Source organism: Dromiciops gliroides, chromosome 2 (genome assembly GCF_019393635.1).
Source record: "Dromiciops gliroides isolate mDroGli1 chromosome 2, mDroGli1.pri, whole genome shotgun sequence".
Taxonomy (NCBI): Eukaryota; Metazoa; Chordata; class Mammalia; order Microbiotheria; family Microbiotheriidae; genus Dromiciops; species Dromiciops gliroides.
In genome coordinates this window covers 156,329,494-156,355,990 of record NC_057862.1, presented here as the reverse complement: position 1 = coordinate 156,355,990, position 26,497 = coordinate 156,329,494, and the positions used below count along the sequence as shown (strand labels likewise).

Here is a 26,497-nt window from a genome sequence, read left to right as displayed (position 1 = left end):
AGCCAGAAAAAAATAACAAAATTTATGTGGAAGAACAAAAGGACAAGAATATCAAGGGAATATTAATGAAAAAGAAAAGTGAAGGAAGGTGGCCTAGCCATATCAGATCTCAAACTGTATTATAAAGTGGTAATCATCAAAACAATCTGGTGCTGACTAATAAATAGAGTGATGGATCAGTAGAATAGCTTAGATATATGATACACTATAATAAATGACAGTAATTTAGTGTTTGATAAACCCAAAGATCCAAGCTACTGGGGTAAGAATTCACTATCTGACATAAATTGCTAGGAAAACTGGGAAACAACATGGCAAACATTAGGTATAGACCAACATCTCACACCATATACCAAGATAAGGTCAAAATAGATACATGATTTAGACATGAAGCGTGATATCATAAGCAAATTAAGAGAACATGGAATAGATCTATGGAGAAGAGAATTTATGACCAAACAAGAGATAGAGAGCATTACTAGATATAAGATGGGTAATTTTGATTATATTAAATTAAAAGGTTTTTACACAAACAAAACCAATGCAACCAAAATTAGAAGGAAAGCAGGGGGGTAGCTAGGTGGCACAGTGTATAAAGCACTGGCCCTGGATTCAGGAAGACCTGAGTTCAAATCCGACCTCAGATGCTTGACACTTACTAGCTGTGTGACCCTGGGCAAATCACTTAACCCTCATTGCCCTGCAAAAAAGAAAAAAAGAAAGAAGGAAGGAAAGCAGAAATCTGGGGGAAAATTCATAGCAAGTAACTCTGATAAAGACCTCATTTCTCAAATATATAGAGGACTGAATCAAATTTATAAGAATACAAGCCATTCCCCAATTAACAAATGGTCAAAGGATATGAACAGGCAGTCTTCAAATGAAGAAATCAAAGCTAGCTATAGTCATGTGAAAAAATGCTAGAAAGTGAAGTGAGCAGAACCAAAAGAACATTTTACACAGTAACAGCAATATTGTACAACAAACAACCATGAGTGGATTAGCCATTCTTAGCAATACAACAATCCAAGAAAATTCCAAAGGATTCATGATAAAAACTGCTATATGTCTCCAGAGAAAGAACCTATGGTATTTGAATAAAGATCAAACACTATATTTCACTTTCTTCCCTTCTCTCATTTTTTTGTTCATTTTCTTTGACAAAATGACTATGGAAATGGTTTACATGATTGCATACTAAGGGGAAAAGGAGAGGAGGGAGGGAAGATTAGAATTTGGAACTCGAAACTTTAAAATGTTAAACATGGTTTTTACATGTACTTAGCATGTAATTTTACATGTAATTTTTTTAAAATAAAGGAAGCTTTGGCCTGGAAAAGGGTGGCTACATGGGTCTGAGCTAAAATTGTGAAGTACATAAAATTTTTTTTTGCTGTGCCTCCATCTCACTTCTTTCACTTTTTCCCTTTAATATCCCACCCTGGGCCTGCTCTCCTAAACACCCAATCATCTGGACCTTCCCAGTACCTTGCCCTATAGCACAAAATTGAATTTGTCTTGTGCTCCATTCCTTAAGAATTCTGATCAGGCCAGCTAACTTAACAAAGGAACTTGAGCTAAAGTGTAGTATCATGACTCACATTATTCCTCCTAATATAATGAGTCACATTATTTCCCCTAAATATGTTTTTTGTATTCCTACAAGTAACATTTGTATTTGAACTAGGTGCTTCATGCCTTAATTCAAATGACTATTGAGGGGAATGCCCTAGACCTTGGCAGGCCAATGGATTTGGACCCACTAGGCAGTTCCTGTCATTCCCCTGGTCAGCCAACCATCCAGGAGAATAACCTTCTTCTGCATCACTATCAAAATCATACATTTAAATGCTCTCCACACCCAGAAAAAGAACTATGGAGTCTAAAAGTAGATTGAAGAATACTATTTTCACTATTATTGCTTTGTTGTTGTTTCTTCTTTCTTGTGTGTGTGGTTTTTTTTTCCTTTTGTTCTGATTCTTCTCTCACAACATAACTAATGTTGGAAATATGTTTAAGATGATTGTAATGTATAACCTAAAAACATTGTACACAGTATGATCAACATTGAGTGTTGATCTACAGTGGTGGACTATATTCTCACCAATGCAATGGTACAGAAGAGTTCTGAAGCAATCTGTTTTAGGTTCAGAAGAGGAGGCAGGAAGGGAAGGTGGGAGAAAAATGTGGAACTCAAAATCTTACAGAAATGAATGTTGAGGGGCAACTAGGTGGCGCAGTGGATAAAGCACCAGCCCTGGATTCAGGAGGACCTAAGTTCAAATCCGACCTCAGACACTTGATACTCACTAGCTGTGTGACCCTGAGCCCTCCCCCCCAAAAAAAAAGAAAGAAAGAAATTAATTAATGTTGAAAACTATATTTACATATAATTGGAAAAAATAAAATACTATCTTTTATTTTTAAAGATCATATATGAAGAAAGGGGCAAACTTGAGAGATTATGGTGCGTTAGAATTGGAACCAGAGCACTAGTATTCAAATACTAGCTCTATCGCGTGCTACCTGTGTGATAGGTCATTCATCTGAGCCTCAGTTTTTCCATCTGTGAAATGTGAGGTGGTCACAGCCCTCCAGGATCTCCAAAGTTTTCTCCGAGCTCTCACTCTGGATTCCATAATTCTAAATGCTACTTTCTCTCCAGCCTAGGGCCCCTTCCTTCCGTGCAACATGAGATGGATGGGGGTGGAGGGGAGGTGGAGTATCGGGAATCGGGGGGTTAATTCCCGGACAGGCATCAGCTGACCCCGGATCGAGACGCAAAAAGCACAAATGAAGTTGACTCACCCTCCAGTACTCCCTCCCGCCCAGTCTTCCCCCCCCAAAGAAAGGCTCAGCGTTCAGCTAGTCAGATCTGCTGCTAGAGAGGCCGGCCCGCCTGGAGTGGGGCAGCACCGACCCCTCAAGTCCCTCCCCTCCCCGAGCTCCAGCCAGTCTCTCGTTGCCGCCGCCCCCGATCGGGCAGGCAGTCCCAGGGCAGGCAGGGGAGGCCGCCACGCTCCCAGCCCCGGCCCCTCGGCTCCTCCCGCTCTCCGGCTCCGCCATGGCTCAGCCGATGGAGGTGGGCGGCGGGGACGGCGAAGGGCAAGAGGATGCGTTGGGAGAGGAGGAGCAATACGAGGCTTGGTACCGGACTAAGAATCCGGTGCAGATCCGAGTAGCCATTCAGGCGGCCGAAGAGGAGGGGGAGGAAGAGGCTGGTGCAGCGATGGGGGGCATCGGGGAAGGGGAAGACGACGGGGACACTGCTCGCTATCTCAGCCCCGGGTGGGGCAGTGCCAGCGAGGATGAGCCTAGCCGCGGGCACAGGTACGAGAGCCGGGAAGGCCTGGAGAGGGATCTGGGGTACTTTGGGATGGAGAAAGTGAGGGGAGGGGGCGGTCTGGAGAACTGCAGGCGACAGCGCGCTGGACCGACCTGCAGTGAGGGCTGTTCTTCATGAGGGCTCGCTCTCCCCTCCCCAGGATCCCTGGGGCTGGGAGAGCTAGCGCTGGGCAACGAGATCGCGCGCTTCTTGGGCGACACGCACGCAGCCAGCACCACATCCCGGCCCCTTCCCCAGAGGATGGTGGGAGGGGCCCATAGAAGTACGGTGGGCCCCATCCTCGCTCTACACGAGCCTGTTATTGCAGACCTCTGGGGTTTTCTTCCAGAGAGCAAGTCAAGATCTCTCCATCCCTGCCTCCCCCCTGGCTGGCTGTCGGAGTTGGAGAGTTTAGGGAGCTGTTGATGCCCTGTAAGCCAGAGCGGCCAAAAACTCCATATCAATCATCTGGGTTGGGTCAGTCATGCCTATGGAAAAAGGACACTGATGTACTAGTCCCAGCTGTTACTCACTTTGGCTGGCTGTCTACACCCGAATCCACAATTTTTTTTTTTTTTTTTGGTAAGAGCTAAGCACCCCACCAATGCAGATGGTAAAAGAATAATGCTACCTATTCCCCCCACCCCGCCCCCATTATGTTCTATGTAATCCAAGTTGTCTCCTCGTATGTGCCGTTCTGTGTGTCTTTCTGTGTGTCAGTTTCCCCCCCTTCTCTCTCCCTTTCCCCCCCTGTTACTCTGTCTTTCTGTTTCTGTCTCCTTCCCTTCCTCTCTGTGTCTCTGTCTCTCTGTCTGCCTCTCCGTCTCTGTCTCTCTCTGTCTCTCTGTCTCTCACTCTCTCTCTCTCTCTGGCTTTCTCTCTGACTCTGGCTCTCTCTCTCTCACCTCACCCCTCACCGCCCCCCCCCAACCCCCTCCAGAGTGAATGATGAGAGATTTGTAGATTTGTAAATAGCATAAGGATAGACTCACAGAAGGATTTCATGGCCTCTTAGCTCTCTGTTTACAAGGTTCTAGGATCCCCCAAGCTGAAGTGTTTAATAGCCTTAACAGTCTATAACAGTCTGGCAGTTAGTTTATCATAAGAGATAATAATATGAATTGTCTTTACTCATTCTGGTTGCAGGGGAAGAAAGAAACATTGGACCAAGTTCTAGTCTCAGCTTGGCCATTAATTAGCTGTATGACCTTGGCCAAATCACTTCCTTTCTCAAGGTCTCAGTTTCCTCATTCATAACGTGAAGGAATTGAAAGGTTTATGATGAATAGAGTGTCTTCCAGCTTTGACATTCTGTGATTTTTAGGTTTCTCAAACTTGCCCACCAATGTCTTTTTTTTTAATTAATAAAGTATTTTATTTTTTTCCGTTACATGTAAAGATAGTTCTCAACTTTTATTTATACAAGCTTTCCAATTTCAGATTTTTCTCCCTCCCTCCCCTCCCTCCCCTCCCTCTCCCCTCCCCTAGACAGCAGGTAATCTGATATACGTTACATATATATATATATATATATATATATATATATATATATATATATACACACATAATAACATTAAACATATTTCTGCATTAGTCATGTTATAAGAGAAAAATCAGATCAATGACGAAAAACCTCAAAATAGAAAAACATCAGCACCAAAAACAAAAGAAATAGTATGGTTCATTTGGCATCTACTCCACAGTTCTTTTTTTTTTTTTTCCTGGATTTGGAGATCCTCTTATATCATGAGTTCCCTGGAACTCTTCTGTACCATTGCATTGGTGAGAAGAATATAGTCCATCACAGTAGATCAACACTCAATGTTGATGATACTGTGTACAATGTGCTTCTGGTTCTGCTCATCTCATTCATCATCAGCCCACACAAGACCCTCCAGGTTTCTCTGAACTCCTCCTGCTCATTGTTTCTTACAGCACAATAGTATTCCATTGTATTCATATACCACAACTTGTCCAGCCATTCCCCAATGGATGGGCATCGTCTCAACTTCCAATTCCTTGCCACCACATAATTTTGTACATGTGGGTCCTTTTCCCCTTTCCATGATTTTTTTGGGCAAAAGACCTAAAAGTGGTATTGCTGGGTCAAAGGGTATGCACAGCTTTATAGCCCTTTGGGCATAATTCCAAATTGCTCTCCAGAATGGTTGGTTGGATCGGTTCACAGCTCCACCAACAATGCATTAGTGTTCCAATTTTTGCACAGATTCTCCAACATTTATTATTTTCCTTTTTTGTCATTTTAGCCAATCTGATAGGTGTCAGGTGGTACCTCAGAGTTGTTTTAATTTGTATCTCTCTAATCTTTAGAGATTTAGAGCATTTTTTCATATGGGAATAGATAGCTTTGGTTTCTTCATCAGAAAACTGCCTGTTCATATCCTTTGACCATTTCTCAATTGGGGAATGACTTGGATTCTTATTAATTTGATTTAGTTCCCTATATATTTTAGAAATGAGGCCTTTATCAGAAGTACTGGCCATAAAAATTATTTCCCAGCTTTCTGCCTCCCTTCTAATTTTGGATGCATTGCTTCTGTTTGTACAAAAATTTTTTTAATTTAATGTAATCAAAATCATCCATTTTGCATTTTATAATATACTCTATCTCTTGTTTGGTCACAAACTGTTTTCCTTTCCAAAGATCTGATAGGTAGACTATTCCTTTCTCTCCTAATTTACCTATGGTATTGCCTCTTATGTCTAAATCATGTATCCATTTTGACCTTATTTTAGTATAAGGTATAAGATGTTGGTCTATGCCTAATTTCTGCCATAGTATCTTCCAGTTTTCCCAGCAGTTTTTGTCAAATACTGAGTTCCTATCCCAGAAGCTGGAGTCTTTGGGTTTATCAAACACTACATTACTAGTGTCATTTACTACTGTGTTTCCTATGCCTAGCCTATTCCATTGATCCTCCACTCTATTTCTTAGCCAGTACCAGATAGTTTTGATGACTGCCGCTTTATAGTAAAGCTCCAGGTTTCCCACCAATGTCTTAATTCTAGTTGTGGACAATAGCATAATGCCCAAGAAGTCTTTTTTTTTGCATAAGCCTGCCCTATACCATTAACTAATATCAGTTTAGTGCCTGCCATCTGTGTCCTACCCATCTGAGTTCTATGCTTCACAATACTGGACTTAGTATTCAAAGGGACTCTTGTGGTATTAAGAGATTCTCTGTCTTATTTTGCTCTAGGAGGTCTCTGTGTTTCAACTCCTGAGCCTCAATGATCAGAGACCATGGCTTCAAGGACCTCACAGACCATCAAGTCCAGCCCAAAATGAACAAAGAATCCCCTCCATACCATAGCTACCAAGTGGTCTTCAGCATTTTACTTGAAGACTTCTCACTGCTTTCTTTTTTTTGGGGGGGGGGGCTGGGCAATGATGGTTAAGTGACTTGCCCAGGGTCACATAGCTAGTAAGAATCAAGTATCTGAGCCTGGATTTGAACTCAGGTCCTCCCGAATCCAGGGCTGGTGCTTTATCCACTGTGCCACCTAGCGCCACCCCCCTCTGCTTTCTAAGGCAATCCTTTCTACTTTTGGATAGCTCAAATCGTTAAGAAGTGTTTTCCTATTATTAAGCCCAAATTGGTCCTTTTTCAACTTCCAATTCTTCTCTCTGGGCCCCAGGAGAACAAACTTAATCATTCTTCTTCCACCTGACAGCCTTCCACATCACAGCTGTCATTTTGCCCCTCAGTCTTTTCTTGTGCAGGCTAAACATCTCTAGTTCTTTCAGCTGATTCTCATAATATAGACATGAGGCCTTTAACCATTTGGTGTTTTCTAAGTGCTCTTCAGCTCTTCCTAAAACATGTTGCCCAGAATTGAATGCAGTACAATAGATGTTTGACCAGGTTGAGGTACAGTGGGACTGTCACTTTCCTGGTCATGGACATTATGCCTCTCAGTATTGTCTGGAATGACATTAGCTTGTTTGGCTGCCATAGCACACAATTCACAGAATCACAGAATTTCAGAATTGAGTGACCCACTGGGGCAGCCATCCAGGTGAGCTCACACCTGAAAAATAATCCTCTAGACAACATGAATGACACAGAGTTAGACAATTTTTACTTGAAAACCACCAAGTGGCACAGGAGGAAAAGTGCAAGATTTGTAAACAGAGGACCCAGGTTCAAATCCCTATGTTGCTACTTATTGCCAGTGTGAACTTGGATCAATCCCTTAACCACTCTGTACCTCAGGTTCTATGTCTGTAAAATGAGGGGGTTGAATTGGATGTCCTCAGAGATTCCTTCCAGATCTAAATTTATGATCCCAACAAGAAGTAACCCATTACCTCCTGGACAGCCTATTCCATTTTAGATAGTTTTAGATAGTTTAGGAAATGTTTCCTTACATCAAGAATACATTTTCCTCTTTGAAATATCCATCTATTACTCCTAGTTATGCATTCTGTGAGAAAGAGAAACTATTTAAGCTCTCTTCCACATGATACTCAAGTAATCATCCCACCCCTCTTTTTTTTTTTTTTTGGTGAGGCAATTGGAGTTAAGTGACTTGCCCAGGGTCACACAGCTAGTAAGTGTCAAGTGTCTGAGGCTGGATTTGAACTCAGGTTCTCCTGAATCCAGGGCTGGTACTTTATCCACTGCGCCACCTAGCTGCCCCTCAAGCCCCTGTCATCAATCTGTGACTTCACTGATTCAGGAGTCCCCTCCAGCAGTACAGACTGTAGCCTATACCTGCCATGCCTTCTGTACGACTCCAGTTCATATCCTCTCAGAAGTTTGGCAAGGGAATCAACCCAATGTGCTGAAGACCTTCCTAAGTTTCTTCCAATATCACAAGGGTAGCAGTAGAGCTCTTTCACTGTCCACCCATCATTCCTTGCTCTTGCCACATGACCAGCCCATCTTGGAGTTTCTTGTAGGTTATTGCTCCCACTCAACACATGTTTCTCCATTGCCCTCTGCGCGATACCTATTTTTTGTTATTTGTAAGTAGTTGTTTTCCTCTTGTCTCACTGCCACATAGCAACATCAGTGAAATGTTAATGTTGAAAAGATGAGCCTTGACTTTCTTTTTTTTCCAATTAGAATAAAATAATATTTTATTTAGGCACTAGGGAAAGGAAACCAAGAGAGAAGACCTTGGACTTCTCATGGGGAGAAGGCATGGCACAGAGGCATGGCTCTCCAAGATACCTATCTCTCTGAGCAGGAGACAGGCAAATTCTTTTATAGAGGACCATGGGGTGATCATCTGACTGTGGAAAGTTCCTTTATTGGGGGAGGAGCATTCCCCACTGGTGGTGGCTGGGGGAATGAGGGGGGCAGAAATGGCTTGAGAGATTCAAGCTGCCTCTCACTCAACTTCCCCCGAGCCTTGACTTTCAAAGCAAGCTTAAGGTCAGTTAAAAAGAGCTTTGCAGTTTCCCAGAAGCATTCCAACTGGCTTTCCTCCTTTGTTTCAATTATTGTCCCAACTTCTTATCCAAGTCTACTCTCTGTCTACCCCAGATCTACATATTGTTGGCTGAATTTTATAGAGTATCTATCCAAATCCATGTTGAAATCTGAAAAGTAGATTTCCTTCATCTACTTGGCCTTGGACAAACTCCTTTGAATGATGACATATATCTTCTAAAAGGTTTTCTAGGGCTTGAGTCAGTCAGTACAATGTCATCTGTGATAAAGGAGATCCAGTGCAAAATTCAGATTGAAGAAGGATGCTTTTGGATGGTAATCTTGGCACATTTTTTAATCAGTGACATATAAAGGCATAGATGAATGTTGACCTCTGGTGAGCATATGTCTCCCTGTTCTATGCTTCACTGGATGTTTATTATCAGGTCAATGACCAGAGTTATTTCTGTGATTAAATCTTCTAAGGAATTTTGAATGATCTCAGTATATATTTGGGAAACTTCTTGTTGTAAAAGAGTCTACCTGTAAGGTAGTGTTTTGTTCTACTAAATGAAATACCTTTTTTATAATTGGCAAACAGGAAGCACAATGGGATCTTTTATGCTCTATTTCTTTCCGTTAATTATGAAACAGTAAAAATGTGACTGATTATTGAATGTCACTTGCAAAGGTATGTTTGTTTTCTACTAACACTGATTTATGTAATAGTGACTTTCATAAAGATTTTGTAGAGATGGGAAAGAAGACATAATGATTGGTGCTATTGATACTCTGTCATCTTTTTTCAATATTACTAGGTCCAAGATTTTCCCACACCTTTGGTATCTTCTCCTTTAGGTATCTTGTGTATCAGTCCCTCAATACTCTCCCATTTCATATGATAGCCCTTCCAATAATTAAAAACCACTATCATGTCCCCACTAAATCTTCTCTTTTCTAAGCTAACAATCCCTAATTTCTTCAACCGATTCTCATAGTAGTAACATACAGCCCTTCACCATCCTGGTCCCCTGTTCTCTGGTTGCTCTCCAACTTATTAATGTTCTTCTTAAAATATAGAACCCTAGGGGCAGCTAGGTGGCACAGTGGATAGAGCACCGGCCCTGGATTCGGAAGGACCTGAGTTCAAATCTGGCCTCAGACACTTAACAATTACTAGCTGTGTGACCCTGGGCAAGTCACTTAACCCCAATTGCCTCACCAAAACAAAACAAAACAAAAAAATATATATAGAACCCTGAGCTAAATCCAACGTGGTCAGACCAGTGTAGAGGTTTTTTTTAATTATTATTATTTTTATTCTGAACTTAAACAGCAAATGATGATGATGGTGGTACCTGCTAGCATTCAAGTAACAATTGTAGATTTTCAGCTCTTTTCAAATATTAGTGGACATTTCCATATCCATAATAGAACAGAAAAGGGGGATTGTACCATGAACTATTGCGTACAGCTTGCTAGCAACCAGTCTGGACTTCATCAGTACTATCTATCACCTCCCTCCATTTCTGGATGCTTTGCCTGTCTTGCTTCAGGCTGATGTCACATTCACTTTCTTGGCTATCATTCAAATTCTTGACTCCACATTGGCCCTTGAAATCTCCTAAATCTCAGATCTTTTTCTTCCAAATGAATTGATATGTAGCCATGCCTCCCGCCCTCTCATGCTTATAAAATTGATATTTAGGATTCAAATAGACCTCTTTATATTTATCCACTCCCGAAGTCTATAGTCCAGTCACACTGGCTTACTTACTGCTCCACACAGAGACATTGCCCATCTCTGTGTCTCTATGCTGGCTGACCCTGTGCCCAGAATCCTCTACCTCCTTATCTCCACATCTTAGAATCCCTGGTTTCCTTTTAGACTCAGCTGAGGCACTGCCTTTTGTGTCAGGAGCTCTTAACTTTTTGTGTAATTTGATAAAGCCTATGGATCCCATCTCCAAATAATGCTTTTAAAGGCATAAAATAAAATACGCAAGGGAAACTAAAGGTGAGTGAAAGTAAAGATGTAAATTTTTCTCATTCAGGTTCACAGACCCCTTTAAATATATCTATGTAGGGGGCAGGTAGGTGGCAAAGTGGATAAAGCACCTGCTCTGGATTCAGAAGGACCCGAGTTCAAATCTGGACCCCAGACACTTGACACTCACTAGCTGCGTGACCCTGGGCAAGTCACTTAACCCTCATTGCCCCACGAAATAAATTTTAAAATAAATTAACAGGTAAATAGATAAATAAATAAGTTAATATGTAATTGACTAAATAAACAAATAAATAAATATGTCTATGTGTTTCGGGGAGGTCTGTGGACCCCACATTTAGAAACCCTTTTGAATTCTACATGATATCTTTCCTGATCTCCTAAGTGGTAGTGACATCTCTCTCCACAACTACCTTATATTGACTGACTTTTGTATGTATTTGGTATAAAACTTATTTAAAATCCATTTTTGTCTCCCTGACGCCCCCCCCAAAGAATGTCAGCTCCTTGAGGACAGAGAATGTTTTCTTTTCACCTTTGTATCCCTAGCATTTAGCACAGTGCCTAGCACACATCAGGCCCTTAATTGTTGTTGACAGATCCCTATTAATTCATCTTATTCGAGTTGGCCACAATTTGCTAAGCTGTCCAAATCTTTCTTACCCTTTTTTTTTTTTTTTTTTTAGTGAGGCAATAGGGGTTACCGTGCCCTTGCCCAGGGTCACACAGCTCAGTAAGTGTTAAGTATCTGAGGTTGGATTTGAACTCAGGTCCTCCTGACTCCAGGGGCCGGTGCTCTATCCACTGCGCCACCTACTGCCCCTAAATCTTTCCTTATCTTAACCCTGTTATCCAGTGTGTTAGCTATTCTACTAGTTTTGTGTCATCTGTAAATATGATAAGCAGGTCATCTATACCTTTATTCAAATCATTGATTAAAAATATTAAATAGCACTGATCCTCAGAGTACTATTTATCAGGCTGTTTATAATACTCGAAAGGCTAGGGAAGGAGAATAAAGTTATGTGTACCTAGAAAAAATATAGGTTTAAAGAGAGCAGGAAAAAAAGACTGACCACTGGTCAAGAGAAGAGATTTGCCATTTTTCAGAAAGTGATTCAGCAAACAATGGCTAAACACTTACTATGTGAAAGGTACTGTTCCAGTTGTTGAGTATACAAAGATAGTTACAGAGGGACAACTGTGATCTAGATCTTGTTCTCAAAAGGAGGAGTTCACAGTCCATTGGTAATAACGGCTTCCATTCAACTTGGTTAATAGTTTTCAAACGTCTTTTGCTTGGAAAAATTCTGTTTGATTAAAAAAATGTAGCTTTCAATCTTTTCCATTAGTCATGCCCATCCCTTTTCTTTTCTAGGTCAGTGGGCTCTTTCTGAGCATTTTTCTACCAGTCTTCTAGATTTACAACCTGGGTGGCATCCTTAATTGCTTATGATCTCCAACCACTTCCCTCTCCCCATATCTAATCAGTGGCAAGTCCTGTTGGTTCTTAACTTGGCAAATCTCTCCTTTAGGCTTCCCTTCTCTCCTTTGAAACCTCCCCCAACCTTGAAGCAGGCCCCCCCCATCACTTGCACCTGGACTATCTGCAATAGCTTGCTGATTAGTCTCCTGATGGGTTCTCCCTGCCACAAGTCTTCTCCCACCTCCAAATCCATCCCTCTCACTAGGCTGCCCAACGGGATCTGCCTAAAAAGCAAATCTGACTATGTCAGTCTCTCACCCCCTTATTCAGTCAACTCCAGCAAGTCCCTATCACCTCCAGGATCAAGGATCAAATCCTGTTTGGCTTTGAAAGCTCTTCATACCTTGCCTCTTTCTATCTTTTCCATCATCTTCCCACACTTTCTTTCCACATACTCTTCAATCTCGTGACAGTGTTCTCATTGTTGTTCCCCTCTACAAGACACTCCATCTTCCAGCTTACCACCATTTCCCCCTGGCCTTTCCCCAATAATCTAGAATACTCTCCCTCCTATCTCCATCTTCTCGCTTCCATGGCTGCAAGTACCAGCTAATACTCCCATGTTCTACAAGACATCTTTCTCTTTCCTCCTCCATGTTAGCACCTTCCTTCTCAACTTATCTCCAATTTACTCCTGTATTGGAGTTCTTATTTGCACATAGTTGTTCCCATGTTGCTGCTACCATGACGCTTCTTATCACAAGAATTCTCCTTTGCCCTTCCTTTGTAAACCAGCACTTTAGCACAGTGCCTGGCACTTAGTGGGTGCTTCATTAATGTTAGTTGACCCTGAAAAATGCAGCTACGAGAAACACCACCCGCCAATAGAAACCAGAAACTATATTCTTTTTATCCATCTCACAGCCTTGACTTCTTTGAATTGTCTAAGAGGTAGGGTAGCACAAGCAGCCACCTTGCTAGTGCTTTCCAAATAAAGAGATTATATTCCAATGCAGGGATTAAAATTTTTTTTCCAAATCATGAACCCCTTTGGCACTATGGTAAAGCCTATGGATCCCTTCTCAGAATAATGTTTTGTTGGGTTTTTTGTTGTTGTTGTTGTTGTTTGGTTTTTGGGTTTTTGTGGGGCAATAAGGGTTAAGTGATTTGCCCAAAGTCACACAGCTAGTAAGTGTCAAGTGTCTGAGGTCGGATTTGAACTCATGTCCTCCTGAATCCGGGGTCAGTGCTTTATCCACTGCGCCACATAGCTGCCCCTCAAAATAATGTTTTTAGATGCATAAACTAAAATATATAGGATTACAAAGGAAACAAATTACATTGAAATAATCATGTAGGTTTTTTTCCTAACCTGTTTACACATCCCTGCTGAAATCCCCTTAAGATTCCAAGTTAAGGACCCCTATTCTAATCCATGGTGTCTTGACTTGCCCAGAAGACCCTGCTGGACAGAAGTGACTCAACATTCAGCAAGACTTTGCAAGGGGGAGGGAGAAGGTGATGTGCAGCTTCTGATACTGATGAGATTTAGCTGTGGCTATAGAAAACAGCTTCTCATTATGTCTGTGCAGATTTTATCACCAACAGAAGCTAAATCCCTTTGGCACCAGAACTTCCTCTTCAGATAAGCCTTGGTTCCCTGTTCTCTCTAACCTGCTCACCTTTACCCTCAACTCTTCACAGTCCCACCTGGTGGGCTATTCTCCTTTCCAGTGCCTAATGGCACTCCCTGGACAGTTCTCTGAATCATCTGCTATATGCTAGCATCTGAAATAAAGTTGACCCCAAGAGTCCCTTTAGAGAAGAAGCTGACATAAACTCAGTGGGAAGGAATCCAAACCATTGGGAGGTACAGCCAAAAAAGCAATCTACAGGGTGGGCCAAAAGTCACAAATATTGAATAACTCCTTTATTTGTTGTTTTTAATTTATAATACCATAGCATCATTTACAATATATGTATAGGAAACGAATTTACATTATATGTGAAAAATCAAATCTCATAAATGGAAAAAATAAAGAAAAATAATTTTAATAAAGTTATTAAAACATCATAACCCTTTGTGACTTTTGGCCCACCCTGTACCATGATCCAGCACCTGAGGGATACTTGTAGCTCAGCAAACAAACAATCCAGATAAAATATTCAGAATTTATTAACCATCCTTCTCTCAGAGCTACCCATCTTTTACACTACAAATAAATAACACGTGGCATTTTTATCCCTATGATGCTGCAGGAGAGGATATATACCATAGACTTCCTATCTCTATATATTATCTGAGAGATTTTTGAACCAACCCGTTATTTTTTGTTTGTTTGTTTTTCTGTTTGTTTTGGTTTTTGGGGGTTTTTTGTTTTGTTTTTTTTTAGTGAGGCAATTGGGGTTAAGTGACTTGCCCAGGGTCACACAGCTAGTAAGTGTTATGTGTCTGAGGCCGGATTTGAACTCAGGTACTCCTGACTCCAGGGCCGGTGCTCTATCCACTGCGCCACCTAGCTGCCCCCCAACCCGTTATTAATAATAAATTTGTCTGATAACAACAACTTTAACTTTCATTTGTATAGTACTTTGTGGTATACAAAACATATTTCATTTATTTCATTTGATATATCTCACTGAGCCCTCATACCAACATTGCTCTTGAGGTCATCTGCCATTTGTGATTCTTTACAAATTGTGATATTTCTAAATTTGCAGCCACTACTAGCTCCCAATATGCCGTGTTTGCTTCATGATCAGTGATTATATGCTTTATTACTAGAATCTTCCGGTTGCCCCTGATATAGAACAAACTTGCCCAATCTGTGGTTTCTCTGCTCCCCTATGGAATCCATATAAGATCAAGAATTGTATTGGTCTACTTTCCAGTCCCTAATAAGTAGGTCTGCCCATTTCTGATAAACAAATACACTATTCTCGTCTTTAACATCTGTAACAATCCAATTTCTTGTAATTTATCTTTATCCCTTTGGTTTATCTGTATATAGTTTTCCCCACCAGGTGCAGACACCCTATGCTTTTACAATTATTAGATCTGATACATAGAACATAGAGTTGAAAGGGGCCTTTGAGACTAGCTAATCCAACTTTTCACCCAAAGTTGAGCCTTTTTTCTATTGTATCTCTGCCAAGAGTTCATCCGCCCCCTACTTGAATACCTCCATGGCTGGCTGGCTCATACCTCTAGCCTCTTCATTTCAAATGGAGAACCTCGGAGTGGAATCTTTCTAACAACTAACGTTGCAAAGAACAAGATGTGAAACTAATTTGGTCTGTTTGGCATCAGCTTTTCGTTCGCATTGAGATCATCGTGTTGATTTTGGAGCTGGCATCCTCCCTTTGATACACAGAAATAGCATCATATTTTGATTTAGGTGGTGGTCTCCCAATTCTTTTTTAGGACTAGTTCCTTTTAAGTTTATACCTGACCTGTCACACCTTTGGAGCTTCCCTTTCTACTATTATTCCCTTAGGTGATCTCCCTGCTTTTTTGAAAGACATAATTTCTTCAGCATGATAGCTTCTTTGACATTGCCAGTTAGTCAGACAGAATTGTGTTTTGCTCTTTGTTGTCTTCTCCCCATCCTTCCTTCCCTCCACCCCCTCACCTCCAAAAGCTGAGGATTTTCTGTCTCTAGCACTCATTTTTCTTGAGCTCCCAATGAGGTGCTTTTAAATAGTCTCCAGGCTTCCTGTGGGTTATGGCTTTCCAAATTCTTTCATTACTTTCTTCCCTCTATCAGTGTCACACTTTTGTCAAAATTTCTTTTCCGAATTGCAGCAACTACAAAAGGAAACACAATAATTTTTGTGTTTTCAGTCAGGTCTAATTTTTCATGACCCATTTGGGGTTTTCTTGGCAAAGGTACTGGAGTGGTTTGCCATTTCCTTTTCCACGATCATTTGACAGATGACGGAAATTGAGGCAAACAAGGTTCAGTGACTTGTCCACGGGTCCAAAGCTGCATAAATGTCTGAGGCTAGGTTTGAATTTCAGGTCTTCCTGACTCCCAGGCCTAGAACTCTATCCACTGTACCACTACCTGCTCTGTGTCTCAATCTACACCCTAAATCTATTACCCTCTGTTAGGAGGGATGTTTTTTTGGGGGGGGTTGCAGGGCAATGGGGGTTAAGTGACTTGCCCCGGGTCACACAGTAGTAAGTGTCAAGTGTCTGCGGCGGATTTGAAACTCAGGTACTCCTGCATCAGGGCCGGTGCTTTATCCACTGCGCACCTAGCGCCCCCGGAGGGATGTTTTTAACCATTAGATTGAAGCATAGGTCGGGGACAGTCTTGAAGCAGTTCTTTTGTGAAGTCAATACATTCGAGATATGATGGGCCCTGAATGCCGTTTTCCCGTTCTACTAATTTGAATTAAATATGCAGCTCCCTGGGGGTACTCCCTCTCTACAACGGAGTCAAGAGTATGATGGGGTAGATCATATTGTAACCCAAATGTGTCTCTTTCTAAACAAACACAAAACCTTAGCACATTCAGGAACATCACCCCTCATACCACCTCATCACCCTTTCTCCAGTGACCAGTGATAGAGTGGTTACCAGCTTGACAAATGAAACCTTTCTTATCTGCTTTTAGCAGTACAACCACGAGTGGAGGGGAGAATGATGGCTCTGACCAGGACCAGGACTGGAAGCCGCCAAGCTACGAGTTAATTTTGAAGCTGGTAGACCAGATTGAGTTCTATTTCTCTGATGAAAACCTAGAAAGAGACGCCTTCTTGCTCAAACCACGTGAGAAGGAACAAGCAGGCTATGTGAGTGTCAAGCTGCTCACATCTTTCAAAAAGGTAAGAATGAATCAGAGGGAAAAAAAAAAGAATGAATCAGAGGAAGCTCCTTCAAGGTACTCAAGGTCAATTGGCTGATTTTTCTCACAGTTCCAGCTGACCAATAATTTAATTTTCATTAAACATTTTAAAATTGTGAATCATCAACATACATATGCAAAGAAAGCCAGAAAAGAGGATTGTGTGTGAAACTGTGTATCTATTATATAAAATGTATATGTGTTTGTACATATACAAATATAAACATATATGATAGCTAGCATTTATATAGTGCTTTAAGGTTTTCAAAGTGATTTGCAAATTTTATCTCATGTAATCCTCGCAACAAGCCTCAGTGGTAGGTATTATTATTATTATTATTTCCATTTTACAGATGAGGAAACTGAGGCAAACAGGGTTAAGTGACTTGCCCAGGGTCGCACAGCTTGTAAGTGTCTGAGGCCAGATTTGAACTCAGGAAAACAAATCATCCTGACTCCACTGCACCCCTAGCTGCCAGCCTATTATGTGAAGATTCTTGGAACATAAGGTCATAGATTTAAAGCTTTGAGGCCATCTAGTCTAACCCCCTTATTTTACAGATGAGCAACTGAAGCCTAGAAAAGTTGGTTGTGGTCCTTAGTTCTCAAAGGGGACCAAAATAATCAGTGTCAGACTGTTGCTGATCAGGCCAAGACAAGGTCAGAAGGCTTTTCAACAGGTCAGGTACAAATAGTCTACATGAACATTTGGAGTGGAAATTTCTCTAAATTTGAATGTCTGACACTAACCTAAAAAAGTTAAATGCCTTACCCAGGGTCACACAGGCAGTTAGTAGCTGAGGCAATATTCAAAGCCAGGGCCTCTGACTCTAATGCACTGCCTCCCTTTGGTTCTCTTCTGAGATTGGCTCCTTTTGATTGCAGTCTATCAAGTAGGGAGATGGAGAGCCCTTGCTGGTGCTTCTGTCATCGTTGTGATGGTTTTATAGTCCTAGGGGTGGAGGTGGGCGAGGGTGGAGGGCAGGGAACCATTCCTACACATTTCAGTTAAGTGAGAGAAAATGTGCACATAGATGTGTTTTTTGTTGGCGAGAAGTATGTCTCCTAGGAAGGAAGCAAGCCTAGAAGCTGGATGAATTACACAACGGAAAGATCATTTCCAAACCATTGAATTATCCCGTCTTGCCATTCAAATGCAGAGGGACCAAAGCAAAGCATTTTCTCTATAGCAGTCTTTCCCCAAAGCTTAGGCCTTCTGTCCCATTTCATATTTCTGAGGTCTGATTTGAGGCATTCTCCTGATCTCACTTGAAATGTTGTAGGGAAACCCCAGAGAGTTTTTGGAAGCTCTTCTGGAATAAATGTAGCAATGGGGAGCCTTAAAGGAACTCTTGGGCACAGAGAAGGAGAATCAGACTGCAGCTTGGATAAGCCTCTTCTGGGAGTCCTTCCTTTTTTTGAGCTTTAAAATCTGTGAGCTCACTCACTTTAATATTTCTTTCTTTCTTTCTCTCTTTCTTTCTTTCTTTCTTTCTTTCCTTCTTTCTTTCTTTCTTTCCTTCTTTCTTTCTTTCTTTCTTTTTGGTGAGGCAATTGGGGTTAAGTGACTTGTCCAGGGTGACACAGCTAGTAAGGATCAAATGTCTGAGGCCAGATTTGAACTCAGGCCCTCCTGAATCCAGGGCCAGTGCTTTATCCACTGTGCCACCTAGTTACTTACCCCCTTTAATATTTCTTTACTTAACATCCTCAATTGTACCTTATGATGAAATGTGGTACCCACCTCCTGACAAAGAGGTGGTGCATTCAGTGTGTAGACTGAGATGTATTTTTTGGACATGGCCAATGTGTAAATTTGTTTTGCTTGACTATGCATATTGATTTAAAAGGCTTTTTGTTTTTCTTCTTTTCTTTTTTTTTAACCAGTTTTAATGATGCCACATATATTTTAGGGTAATGGTTCTAAGACAGAGAGTGGGAGAGAATACCTAGGAAAGACTGACCAGGGGCAGCTAGGTGGCGCAGTGGATAGAGCACTGGCCCTGGAGTCAGGAGTACCTGAGTTCAAATCCGGCCTCAGACACTTAACACTTACTAGCTGTGTGACCCTGGGCAAGTCACTTAACCCCAATTGCCTCACTAAAAAAAAAAAAGAAAGAAAGAAAGACTGAATAGCAACTGTTTAAAAAAAACAACAGCAACAGTAACAACCATTGTGTCTACCTTAAGATGATAAATGCATAAAGAGTTCTGTCATCTAAAGCCCAAAGGAAGTTGGTGGAGTATGTTGCTGTAAGGTCCAAAGGACTTCTTTTTAATGGCAACTTGGTTGATTAATGATATACATGGTTATTCTCCTTTAGGAGTCTTCCTTAGGTGAGAAGGAGAAAATAAAAGATTTTTATTCATTAAAAAATTAGATTTAAAAATAATATCCTTAGTCATAGAAGTATTTTTGTGATTGTTCAGTCAATATTAGCCATGTCCAACTCTTTGTGACCCCTTTTGGGGTTTTCTTGGCAAAGATATTGGAGTGGTTTGCCATTTCCTTCTTGAGCTCATTCTACAGATGAAGAAACTGAAGGAAACAGGGCTAAGTGACTTGTCTAGAGTCACATAGCTAGTAAGTGTCTGAGGTCAGATTTGAACTCAGGAAGACAGATCTTCCTGATACAGATAGATCCAGTTGGTGTATTGTTGATTCTGAAGGAATAGTTAAATAAGGCCATTTCAAATTTGCCTTTTTCAGGTGAAACACCTTACTCGGGATTGGAGAACCACAGCCTATGCCTTGAAGTATTCAGAAACTCTGGAGTTGAATGAGGATCATCGGAAAGTGAGGAGGATCACACCGGTTCCTTTCTTCCCTGTTGAAAACCAACCAAGTAGGATGCTGCTGGTATATGACCTCCACTTGTTCCCCAAGCCATGGGCTCTGGCTGTGCTTCAGGAGAATGGAAGGCTACAGGAAAAGGTCATGGAGCATCTTCTTAAGGTCTTTGGAACATTTGGAGTCATCTCGTCTGTGAGAATTCTCAAGCCAGGGAAAGAGCTGCCTCCAGACATCCGAAAGTTTAGCAGCCGGTATAGTCAAGTAGGGACTCAAGTGTGCGCAATTGTGGAGTTTGAAGAGGTAGATGCTGCCATCAAAGCCCATGAGTCCATGAGCATGGGCTCTCCGAGCAAAGGCAGCATTAAAGTTGTCCTCATTGGTATGAAAGCACCCAAGAAGAAAGCCTCAAAAGATAAGAACCAGGAGGAGGAACCTGCCACGAGCTTCCACCAAAATAAGACCCTAAATAAGAGAGTCGAGGAGCTTCAGTACCTGGGTGATGAGTCATCAGCCAATAGCTCCTCGGACCCAGAGAGTAATCCTACGTCCCCAATGGTTGAACGGCGGTACATGGCCTCCAGCAAGCTTAGCCCTTCCATCTATCAAAACCATCACTTGAGTCCAAATGCCTCTCCTCGCTCAAGTCCTTGGAACAGCCCTCTGGTACAGCGTAAAGGAGTGTCCAGGAAATCTCCCCTGGCTGAGGATGTCACGCTAAACTCTAGTGCCAGTCCTGACATTGTTCCAAAGTGTATGGATTATTCCTCTGACAGCAGCATCACTCCCTCCAGTAGCCCCTGGGTGCAGAGACGTCGCCTAGCCCAGTGGGGAACACATGAGAAAAGTCCGGCCGCCAGCCCGCTACTCACCCGCAAAGTCCAGAATGCAGATGGGTCACCTGTTGGGGTGCTGAGGTTGCCAAGAGGCCCTGATGATACCAAAGGATTTCATGGGGGACATGAAAGAAAAAGGGTCTTCGTGTAAATATATGTTCGTTTTCCACACTAGCTCCATAGGAAAACAGCCTTTATTCTCCTGGGTCAAACAAAACAGCTGGCATGATCAAGGACTGGCTTACGTACAAGTTTCAATGTTTTGTATTGGTGTAGATATCTTAATTTATATATTTGTATTGTCAGGCAACTACATTTTAAAGAATATCTCCTAGTTCCAAACAACCATTTGGCCACTTTGATATGGTATGGTCACTTTGACAATGTCACATATATGTAAACATAATGGTACTAAACAGGAATGGGAGAGACTCTCTAGGAAAGATTGAACAGATATTTTTTTCTGCTTTTGTTTTTTTTTTAAAGAAACCTCCTTTGAGATGGGGTATGTGTAGAGATTTGCTACTATTTAGAGTCCAAGGAAGCTAAGGTGAGTGTGGCTCAAAGACCCAAAGAGTTAATTTTAATGACAACCTAGTTGACATACATGGTTTGCTCTCCTATAATCAGTTAATAAACAGTGCCCACTGTGTGCCAGGCACTATGCTAAGTACTGATTTTTTAAGATCCAAATAAAAATGTATATTTTCTCTTATAAGTGAATTAAAAAGAGAAAATATAGGAAAAATTGGCTCCCAGACTCATCTTGGCCCATTGGGATGATGAGCCGGCATATCATCTGGGATTAATAAATTGGCTATCTGGTCCCAATAGAAGAGGTAGGACTGAATAGGAGAATCATTGATGCAAAAGCATGGCCAATGGATCACAGTGAAACAGCTTAGTTTTCCCAGGTTCCTTCTCCAGTTTCACTGATTAACAGAAGGGAGGAAAAGCAGTGATTTTGTTGTACAGACTTCTATTATATGAATGAATCCTATTACTATAATTATTTGGTAGATTTTTTTTCATTTTTCTTTAGGAGGAGAGATTGGGCAGAAGTAAAGAATTATTGTATATTTCTCTACTGTTCTGGCCTCCATGACAAACCAGTACTGCATATCCATTCAAAAGTAGATTTCAGGTTCCTACATTACACCTTCTATTTTCAAGGGGACAAACAGGGAAAGATTTATCTTTCATTAGCCATGTCCCTGAGTTCACTGCCCTCTTATTCCTACAATCTCATTGGCTTCTCCAATCAATCGATGATTCCTCATGTTCCTACAGTGTACACACAACACACACACACACATTTAAAAACACAATTGGACCTTACTACAAGGTAAAGAAACTTCAAGGTAAAAGTTTCTAGAGTTAATATTTGCTATGGTGTCAGATTAGCCAACACAGTATAGCATCCAATTACACTCTATTAAGTAGTCCCCTCCAGGTGTAGCTTGTTGGCCATTTTCTTGTAAAAATCCTTGGGTTCTTTCCAGTCTATGGCAAAATCTTCCTTTTGAATTCCCAAAGCTAGGCAAGCTGGGTCTTATGTCTTAGAAACTTTGTGCCATCCTCTCCTTATTTTTCTCTTCTTCCTTTCTCCCAGAATGCTTACGCACTACCCCTCTCCTTTTGTAACAGCACTTGTCCTTGCTTCCACACAATAAACTAAATATGTCCCTGTCACCTTACCAGTCAGTCTCCTCTTTCCTAAACTCTGGCTAAACCCTCAGCTGTGGCACAGCCTTGCTGTTTGTTAGCATAGCGAACCCTTCCCGAAAAACTTGGCAGGGAAACCCAGCCCAGGGTGTTTTTACAGATGTTTTGTTCATTTTAATGAAAGCCAGATCCTACTTCACTCTGCAACATGAAACTCTGACTGCTGAGACAGGATTTACCAAAAGCTAATCTTCAGGGAAACAGCCCCAAACACCAAATCCACTTCCTAAATGTAAGCCCAGAGTACTAATTATTCCATCGCCTTAAGGTGTCACTGGGTCAGAGGGGCCTTGATTTGGTCTGTGTAGTACAAGTGTCAAAAGTATGAGATCTATTTTTTAAAGCTACATTATTAGTTATTTGAGCATTTTGTATGTAAGCATTTTCTGAGGTATGAATTAGGCCTCCCTTGTATTTTTGAGCTGCTAATTTAGAAGAGAATAATAAAATTTTACAGAAAAGTCACATAGAGAAGGGTTGCATATATATATTGCTAATCTTACAGAATCAAAGACCTAGAACTGAAATCAAACACTCCCCCCATTTTACAGAGAAAAAAACTGAGGCTCAGGAAGGTGAAATAATTTGCTCATAGTCACACACGTCGGAATCTTGAGTCGAATGAAGGTTATCTAACTACAGGAGCAGGTAGGTAGTGCTGTGGATAGAGCACTAGTCTGGAGTTGGGAAGATCTGAGTTCTAATTCGACCTCAGATATTTGCTAGCTGTGTGACCCTGGACAAGTCATTTAACTATCCCCTATTTGCCTCAGTTCCTCATCTCTAAAATGGGGACACGCTGGAGAAGGAAATAGCAAACCACTCCAGTATCTTTGTCCATAGGGTCACAAAGAGTCAAAAATATGACTGAACAAAAACAACAACCATAAGCTCTGACTATAAAGTACTTTCCACAATACCACACAGGGATTACTTAAAGTCAAAAGAAGTGGTTTATATCTAGTTTCTGACATTGACTGCTGGGTAAGCCAAGACAAGTCTCTTAACCTTCCCAAGTCCCAGGAAACTCTGTAAGACTTGTCTAGTAAGGTCGAGATGAGTTTCAGCCTACCTTAATGGAGTGTGTATGCTGATGAAATTACAGATGCTTGACATATTGACATTTGGGAGTAGGCTGGAATCAGCTCATACCAGCTCCTGAGAGCCAAGTGTTAAATTTTCAACGTGAGCATGGAGACCTCAGAAATTGGCAAACACTACAAATTGGACTTCATTGATTGTTTTGTCGATTGTTTCAACCTAAAAAAGTGATAGTGAAAATAATCATGCAGATTAAATTTAAGAAGTATGTTATATGTGCTTTTTTCTGGAGAAATGGTTGTTAATTATTTACCTCTGTTGTATGTATGTACAGTTAAATCCACTTGCATAGTGGATAGAGTGGCTAACCTAAAGTCAGGAAGACTCATTTTTGTGAATTCAAACCCAGCTTCAGACACTTACCAGCTATATGACCCTGGGCAAGTCATTTAACCCAGTTTGCCTCCGTTTTCTCATCTGTAAAATGATCTGGAGAGTGAAATGGCAAACCACTCCAGTATCTTTGCCAAGAAAACCCCAAATGGGGTCATGAAGAGTTGAACACAACTCAACAACAATAGCAGTTATATAATGTAGATGCTTCAAACTTAAATGAATTTATTTTCAAAAGGAAAAAAATATAGATACTGATCACACAAAAAATCAAAGGAATAACAACAACTAGCATCTCTCTACCTATTAGAAAGCATTAATTCCTAATGTATGTATTCAATGTTAACTTTTTTGATTCTTGTCTGGCAAATGTGAATTTGCACAGTAGTTCTCTCCATGTTTGATCTACTCTAGTTAAGTTCATCCCATATGTACCATATTGCTAGTGTTATGAGACTAAACCTTGTATCCTAGAACAATGGCTATGAACTTGAGATCTTTGCCCCTAAATTCCCAAACCACATTTTCTATAGAGCTTTGTTCTGCAAAGAATATAAACCCTTCCATGTCATGTCTTATTGGTCCTCTTGATTTTTCATTGAGAGGTTTTGATTTAGGATCCTAGAATATTAGAATGTCTAAGAAAGGGAACACAGACATTACCGGTCCCTTCATTTTACAGGTGAAGAAACAGATCTAGAAAGGCTAAATGCAGGACCAGGACACAAGCCTCCTACACCTCAGTTTGGTACTTTTCCCACAATAGTAGGATAATGAAGACTGGTAAATCCACGGACATAATAAAGGGAACCAGTAGCTGAACAATGTGGTATATAATGGGAAATAACACTGAATTTTGAATCAGAACCCTTGGTTCAAATTCCACCTTTACCACTAATCTGTATGACCTTTAGCAAGTGACTTTACACCCCTGGGCCTTAGCTTCCTCATCTGTAAAATGAGGGGGTTGGAGTAGATGACCTCTAGGGCCCCTCCCAATTCTAAATCTGTGAGGATCTGGTAGACTCTCACTTAGAACCCCAAGGTTCTGTCTCAATGTTCTTTAATAATTTGTAGTGCAGGGGCAGCTAGGTGGCGCAGTGGATAGAGCACCGGCCCTGGATTCAGGAGGACCTGAGTTCAAATCCTGCCTCAGGCACTTAACACTTACTAGCTGTGTGACCCTGGGCAAGTCACTTAACCCCAATTGTCTCACCAAAAATAAATAAATAAATAAAATAATTTATAGTGCAAAAAGCCTATAGATAGTTTTTTTTTCTAAATACATGGTCAGGGTCCACCTCACAATATCATTCCAGCTATATTAACAAAATACAGATCTGGCCTCAGACATTTGACACTTACTAGCTGTGTGACCGTGGGCAAGTCACTTAACCCTCATTGCCCTGCAAAAAAACCAAAAAAACAAAAACAAAAACAAAAAAAATACAGGTCCTTAATTGGCTTATGTAAAGGTGTAATACTTGTTTTTGCTATGGGGGTTTGATGGTCCTAGGTTGGCTAATTCCATGGGAAGCAATGGGAGACTAAGGAATCCCAGTTACCCTGCTAGCCACCAATTTCAGCACTGCATTTGTGGTTACTTCAGGTCAGATCACACTGCACCATCAGTCACGAGGACTGGGTTCAATCCAGGCATGATTCAGTTCCCAGTTCTGGTACTCGTTCCTTGTATGACATAACCTGAGGTCTGAGCCTCAGTTTCAACCACAAAATGAAGTGATGTGACTAAGACCCTTCCAGAATCCATGGGTTCTTTTTTTCCTCAAAAAAATTAAATATGCAATTTATTAAATAGCACTCCCATTCATAAATATAGCATACATAGTTTGTGATCAATAGAAATATCACTTTAAAACTATTGAAGAGTTAAAACAAGAATTTAAATAAATATAAATCCCAGATGCTCTGAAATACTTTGAATATCTTTTTACTATTTCTCTTTAAGGGATGGGCAGCTAGGTGGCATAATGGGTAGAGTGCTGGACCTGGAGTCAGGAAGACTCATCTTCCTGAGTTCAAAGCTGGCCTCAAACACTTCCTAGCTGTGTGACTCTGGTCAAGTCACCTAACACTGTTTGCCTCAGTTTCCTTAACTGTAAAATGATCCAGAGAAAGAAATGGCAAATCACTCGAGTATCTTTGCCAAGAAACCCCCAAATGGGGTCATGAAGAGTTGGATGCTACTGAAAAATGACTGAACAATAACAAGAAGTTATGGGATAGGGACTAGACCTCTTATTTCCTTGATATGGGGAACTCCAAGATAAAGAAAGGCCCTCTACCAATGCAGGTAGGTACCTTGTCTTCAACTTGTTGTCTTAGAGAGTTGCCTAGGGCACTGAGAAATTAAGTGATTTGCCCAGGGTCATACCACCAGTGTGTCTAAGGCAGGACTTGAACCCAGGTCTTCCTGGTTCCAAGGCCAGCTCTCTTTCTACCGTGCCATATTGCTTCTCAATTCATCTTTCAACTGAAATTTGCTTTACTTTAGGGTTGCAAGCCTATGTTTGCTTTTGCTGATATATCTGGAATGTTCAGAGTTGCCTATATACTAGCAGGAACTTAGATTTCACATATCTGGCTTCCCTCATCCCCTGGTATCAGAGGTCTCTGACAGAGGTAAAGGTGGGTAGGTGTCCTACCTTGGTTGGGCACAAACATAAGGATTTGGC

The 26,497-nt window shown here is 41.2% G+C and overlaps 1 protein-coding gene across 1 annotated transcript; it reads left to right on the top strand.

Moving 5' to 3' along the window:
• The first annotated feature begins 2,812 nt into the window (after window positions 1–2,812).
• Window positions 2,813–25,814, top strand: LARP6 (La ribonucleoprotein 6, translational regulator). Its single transcript, XM_043987704.1, has 3 exons — window positions 2,813–3,330; window positions 16,785–16,995; window positions 19,726–25,814. Exons 1-3 carry the CDS (start codon window positions 3,065–3,067, stop codon window positions 20,791–20,793), a joined length of 1,545 nt encoding a protein of 514 aa, XP_043843639.1. The 5' UTR covers window positions 2,813–3,064; the 3' UTR covers window positions 20,794–25,814.
• The last annotated feature ends 683 nt before the right edge of the window (window positions 25,815–26,497 follow it).